We start from the raw sequence: 6,665 nt of genomic DNA, 5'->3' as shown, positions 1-6,665 counted from the left end.
CTGAGCTCCCCAGTGAGTGCTCCATGTGTACTGAGCTCCCCAGTGAGTGCTCCATGTGTACTGAGTTCCCCTCCACTGCTCCTTCAGCAGAGAAGCCCTCTCTGCTTGCACCCAGAGGGACCGGGTACAGGCTGTCCAGGTGGTTTAAGAACTCTGAGAAGTTGTCAGTGGGCCGTGAACCTAGAACTTTGGCAAGATGCACAAAATAAACATTTGGACACACTGTCTGAACTGGCTCAAATGAGTTCCCTTCAATTCATATTGTGTGCATGGACTCCATTCTCCAGTCTAACCTTTGTGTCACAGCTACCGGTCCTCACATCATGGAGAGAGCAAAGGTTAGAGGGAGCCTGGCAATGTTCATCAGAATCCTTCCTTTGTGTGAACATTGCTTCCGGAGTTCATAACAAATTCAGACTGAATTTCCTGGGCCACAACTATCTCCCCACACCTTCCACCTCCCCCCACCCCCTTTGGAGACAAAGTCTCACTTTATGGCCCTGGCTGCCTGGAATTCGCTTATAGACCAGGCTGGCCTCAACACTCCTAGAAGCTGCCTGCTTGCCTCTGCCTCCTGAGTGCTCTGAGTAAAGGCTTGGCTAAAACTGCCTAAGTCATTACACCTGACCCCAGAAGACAGCATTGGCAACTTGGTCATTTAGTGATTCTCCCCTTTTTTAGCTATAGACTTCAAATAAAGATTAATCAGGCTACATGGTAAAAGAAATAATACTTAGAAAGTCTCAAATATATTTTAGGTGAATTACCCAGCAAAAAGATGGTCTGACTTTTTTAAAAAAAAAAAAAAAAAAATATATATATATATATATATATATATATATATATATATATATCAGACACTAAGAAATATTCTCTCGCTGTGTGTGGAGGAGGGTGACTCAGTAGGTAATATGCTTTTTGTGTAACCAGGACAACCTGAGTCGGATCCCAGCACCCATATAAAAAGCTGAGCTTATTGGCGCACCTCTGTAATACTAGCACTATGAAGTAAAGACAGGAGGATTCAAGGGCCTTCTGGCCAGCCAGTCTAGCTAAACTGGTAAGCTTCAGGTGCAGTGAGAGACCATGCCTTGATGAAGAAGCCTGACATTGATCTATGACCTCTGTGCATACATGGGCTAACAATCCCTCCCCAACACACACACACACACACACACACACACACACATACACATACACACACACTACAACTGTCATACAACATACACACACATGTTAACTATACTATAGGTACATTTTTATATTTTATTTATTGTAAAATCTTTAAAAAATTTTTTAATTATGTGTGCATGCATATGTGTATGGTGATATTTACATGTGAGCAATGGTGTCCGTAGAGGTCAAAAGGCACCAAATCCCTCCTGAACTAGAGTTGAAGATGGTATGTATGAGTTGCCTGCTGTGGATGCTGGGAGCTGAACTTAGGTTATCTGGAAGAACACTCTTACCTGCTGAGCCACGCACACACCCCCATTATAAAATTCTTATATTTTATAATCTCTAAAATTACATAACTGAAAGGCTTTCTAAAACCTAGAGTTTATGCAGTATAAAAATGTTTTACCTCCTTAGGGAAAAACGGTCCAAGGATGGAATAGGTCATCATGCAACCCAAATTCATGGTTGCTGCTGATACCAGTACAAAAATCTGTTCTCTTGACAGTCGCCTGGATGTCTCTCTCGTACCTCCTCCAGGGTCATCACCTTGAATACAAAGGTATCGCTATTACAGGGGTGTAACTGGGATTCTGGGTAAAACACACAAGTGGTATTGTACATGGAGTTAACAGACCCGGAGAACACTTGTCGAGATTAAAGACTATTCTCACTATAATCGTTATGACCAAACAGAAATCAGACGTGGAATAACACTGCAAATTTGAAACACTTTCACACGGAGAGTCTTCAGTTAGCATTTCAGCATGGAAAGTATTAAGCCATCGGATCTATCTTTTGACCGCTCTTTCAGAAACCCTTCAGTGATGAGCACCAGAGTCAGTTGCCAAGGACATCGGGCTCTAAGGAAATATTTCCTTAAGCTACTAGCTTCATATACCACACAGCCTCAGTCAGGGCCTAAGTGTTTAGACAGGTAAGACTAGCTCTTGGTCAGAGCAAACTGGTTGTGCTGGCTCTTTTCCAGCCATTCTGTTGTCGAACTTAACATTCTGCAAAGCCAATTCTCACAAATAGGTAAATCTGGTCATCACACACACACACACACACACACACACACACACACACACACACACTGTTTAAACTGTCAAAGAACCAATCAATTACTGAGTTTCAAACGTCCAAGCAGATTCCTCAGCCATTTCTAAAGTAAATGATTCTGAGGGGGAACAAAGAAGAAGGAGGAGGAGAAGAAGGAGGATAGTAATTATTACTTAATCTGTTTTTCCAGAGGTAGCCATTAAAGGCCAGGTGGAAAAAAAATCTATGCAAAATAGGGAAGTCTTAAGAATCCTTTAAAAAAAAAACCAAAAACGCCTGAGTTTGCATACTGGGATGCCACTTTCCAGCCTAAATCTGAGGGGAGGTGCCCAGTCTTATTGCAACTTGATATGACAAATGTTTGGTTGATATCCATGGGATGCCTGTTCTTTTCTAAATAGAAACAGAGAGTGAGTGGATGGGGGGAGGCAGAGAAGAGGGGAGGAAACTGCTGTTGGGGTACAAAAATAATCAATTTACATATACACATACCTTCTTCAAATGAGAGAAAGTTACAAGTAAGAGGAATTCCAGAAAATACCAAAGAACATTTTAGGCCTTATAATGTGGTGTTATTAATTTGAAAGCATTCTGAAACCCCCTACTTAAAAAAGGCAGAGGTTTGGGAAGTACCCAGATGCATTCCCCAAACAGGAGAAAAGAAACGCTGGCCTGGATCGCACAGTCAGGCCAGACCCCGCCCTGCTTGAAGGACTCAGAAACAACGACAGCAGCAACAACAACAACAAAACAAGCTAAAGACATTATATCCTAAAGACACAGGCCCGAGCCCTTGGCGAGCGACACGCTGACACAGTCACCTCCTCCTGTCCCTGCAGGAGCCGGGGAGCCCGCCTCGTCCATGAGCGGCTCTCGGGGTCTTCCGGTGCTCCAGGCTCAGCGGGCGAAGTGCGGTGGCAGCGGGCGAGCTGCGGGGATCGGACTCCGCATTCCGGTCCAGAGGTGAAGACGAGAAACCTCGCTGATCCTTGGAACCGGGGACCCACGGGAGCTAGGGCGTGCAGGGGCGGAGCTGGGGTCTCCGCCCATGCCGATCCTGGGCTCCAAATAAAGAGGAGAAAGTAAGCTCGTGTGCCCTTAAAAAACAGTAAGTCTGAAAGGGATGGAAATAAGGGGTGTGTGTGTGTGTGTGTGTGTGTGTGTGTGTGTGTGTGTGTGTGTGTGTGTGTGTGTGTGTGTGTGTGTGTGTGTGTGTGTGTGTGTGTGTGTGTGTGTGTGTGTGTGTGTGTGTGTGTGTGTGTGTGTGTGTGGCCTGCAGAAAAATACTTGCAAGAGGATAAGGAGCGCTGGGGAAGCCTGGTTGTGGAAACCTTCAGACGCAGGTGTCTGCTGCTTTGCAAACTGATCGCTCACTTGCTTGTGTCTCTGAATGGGAGGTCCATTTTTGTCGTCGTCGTCATCTTCATGGTTGTCTTGCTTTTCCATATTCACAGCTGGGGTTGTAAGGCTTGTATAACCTAGTCAGTCTGATTGTGCCTACCTTGGTGACAAGAGGCGCAGGCAAGCACCCCTTTCTCTCCACTCGGAGTATCCAGCACAAGCCTGGCTTTTACTTTGTCTTCTCCTTGTTTATCCTTTGAGAAAAGTTTAAGTTTGGAAATCTAGGCCAAGGCGAAGGATTGAGTCACACGCCTGCAGTCGATGTGATTTCAATATGAATGAAACTCTTGTATGGCGGCCCATTATGCTGACCTGCTGGCAGAGGTGACAGAGTCGATTAATATTTTACTCTAATGCATTTGGGTTCTACAATAGAATTGTTGGGAAAGGACTGTACTTCAGCAAAGTGAATCTTGCGCAGTCCCTGATACCGTAGATCTTGAAGACTATATAGAAATTCCAGGCGGGCTAGAAGTAGTTCTGAGACAAAGAACTTGGGAACCGCTCCAAACGCCAGGCTTAACGAGAGCAAAGGTTCTTCCAGGCTATTTATGGAAGCCCTAACCTCTTCAGCTCAATCTTACTAAAAACCTTTACAAATAATTTTTAAAACTTATGTGTATGCCAGTATAGGTTCCAAAGAAGCTGTTGGATCCCTTGGAGGTGGAGTTAAAGGTGCCAATTCTCACGCGTGCCAGGAACTGAACCTGGGTCCTCTGGAAGAGCAGCAAGTGCTAACCACTGGTCTACCTCTCCATTCCCACCACTGCTATTTGCTATTACATTACACTGTGTTCTCATGCTGACCCAACCTTGACCCAACCTCAACCCACAGAAGATTTTCCTCCAATTGTTTCTTTTATGGTTTCCTTTTTTTCTGTCTGTCTTTTTAAAAACTCACTTTCTGGACTGGTATTAACTGCAGATGTTGGTTCACCCAAGCTCGACCTGCCCCCCCCCCCCCACCCCACCACACACACACACACACACACACCCCCCCCCACACACACATTCGTATACCTCTTTCTTTCTTTCTTTCTTTGACTCTATCAGAACTTTTCTTGACTTTGTATCAGCAACCTTTGAACTAATTTTTCCATTTATATTGACATCAATTTCCCTCTGCAATCAGCAGCTATTCTTACACTCTTAGCATATATGTATGTATGTATGTATGTGTATATATATATATATATGTTACTATTTATATATATTATACACAAATACACACACACACACATTTTTTAAATATATCCTTGGGCCTGCAAGATGGCTGTAAAGCTAAGGGCACTTACTGCCTAGCACTGTGACCCAAGTTAGATTCCTGGGATGCACATGGCAGAATGAGAGAACCCACTCTCCCACACTGTCCTCCAACTTGCACACAAGCGCTGGGGCACTTGTGCCCTTCCCCCCAAACAAACAAATAAATAAATAAATAAATGCAATTAAAATATTAAAACTTGTATTCCTGTGCTGTGTCTATGTATTCTTGGGGACTGGACCAGGTGATTCCAAGGTTTTGCTTATTTAATTAAGAATTTAATAAGGCATTCCTGGCTCAGCAGCCTGAGCTAGGTTTGGACTTTGCACACACCTCTCTTTGAATAATATAGCTGACATTATTTTGTGAACCTGGGACATCCACATTTACTGAGCTGCACACATGCTCCTCTCCCAACAACGGCGCAAGTTTCTTGCCTTCCTAATCATCAAACTTAGATTCTATTCTGCTATACTCAGTTTATGTAAAGGCCTGAGCCAGGATGAACTAGTTTGGAATACATGCACAATTAGGCAAATCTGTGTTCTCAAAAGAACTTTAGGGGGAAATTTTCCTATTTACCACTTTCTGTATAATAGGGTATACCTGACTGAAATATATACACTGGACTGGAGAGATGGGTTAGTGGTTAAGAGCACTGGCTGCTTCTAGAGGACCCACAACCAGCTATAACTCCAGTTCCAGGGGGATCTGACCCCCCCCTTCCAGTCTCTGCATGCACTTGGTACACAGACACAGATACTGGCAAATAACTCATACTTATAAAATAAATAAATAAAATTAGATAAATTATGGGAAGGGGCATATATCCCATGGCTAAACCTAGCAATCAAAACACAGACTCTACCCTCAGCTGTAAGTTTGTTTTGCTGCATGTGTGTCAGGGTAAGGGTGTCAGATCCCCTAGAATTGGAGTTACAGACAGTTGTGAGCTGCCACATGAGTGCTGGGAATTGAACCTGGATCCTCTCAAAGAGAAGCCACTGTTTTTGTTTGTTTGTTTGTTTGTTTTTTGTTTTTGTTTTTGTTTGTTTTTTTGGTTTTTCGAGACAGGGTTTCTCTGTGTAGCCCTGGCTGTCCTGGAACTCACTCTGTAGACCAGGCTGGCCTCGAACTCAAAAATCCGCCTGCCTCTGCCTCCCAAGTGCTGGGATTAAAGGTGAAGCCACTGTTTTTAACCAGTGAGCCCTCTCCAGTCCCAGGCATTTCCTTAACTAAGAGGAAAACCAGCCTTATCCTTGTCTGGTCATATTTACCATTTCTGAGGTTCTTCATCCTGGAACATCTGAGCTTTCCCTCCCATGCCATTTCTCGTCCACATGAGGTTCTCCCTGTGATGTCACCTATGAGTTATTATAAAGCACCAGCTGTCTGGTGGTGAACACTTTTTGTTCTGTTTCTTTCTGGGTTATTTTTAAGGGTTTTTAATTAAGTATAGAAATATGTGTATGAAGTTGTATGTAGTTGAAAAACATCTACACCTATTATTCATTACAATTTTCACAACTGTCTATAAGTGTGTGTTCATCCATCCATCCATCCATCCATCCACTCCTTCTAGAAGGTTCACTACTAAACCCCCAGTGTGGCCAGACCCTTGGTATAGTGAAACAGCTCAAGAGGGATACATGATACTGAGTGTCCTAAGGGATGAGGGATGGTCTGTTAGTGATCCCTGGGTACCAAATGAGAATTGCTCGCAGTAACCCATGGCTCTCTTCACCCTGGGATGCTATAGTCA

The 6,665-nt window shown here is 43.8% G+C and overlaps 1 protein-coding gene across 2 annotated transcripts in view; it reads right to left on the bottom strand.

The window, feature by feature from the left end:
• Positions 1 to 3,286, bottom strand: part of Slc18b1 (solute carrier family 18 member B1) — a 34,363-nt gene extending 31,077 nt beyond the window's left edge. The window contains exons 1-2 of one of the 2 annotated variants that reach the window (XM_021221570.2): positions 3,060 to 3,286; positions 1,586 to 1,725 (exon numbers count right to left, since the gene is read on the bottom strand). In XM_021221570.2, the coding sequence (XP_021077229.1) occupies positions 1,586 to 1,725; positions 3,060 to 3,102 (183 nt within the window). In that variant the 5' untranslated portion in view covers positions 3,103 to 3,286. Of the gene's footprint in view, positions 1 to 1,585; positions 1,726 to 3,059 lie in introns of those variants that run through there. The other variant, XM_029533171.1, reaches the window with a different exon arrangement.
• Between the last annotated feature and the right edge of the window lie 3,379 nt (positions 3,287 to 6,665).

Source organism: Mus pahari, chromosome 21, assembly GCF_900095145.1.
Source record: "Mus pahari chromosome 21, PAHARI_EIJ_v1.1, whole genome shotgun sequence".
Lineage (NCBI taxonomy): Eukaryota > Metazoa > Chordata > Mammalia > Rodentia > Muridae > Mus > Mus pahari.
The sequence above is the reverse complement of the archived record's forward strand: the minus strand, read 5'-3'. Positions and strand labels throughout refer to the sequence as shown.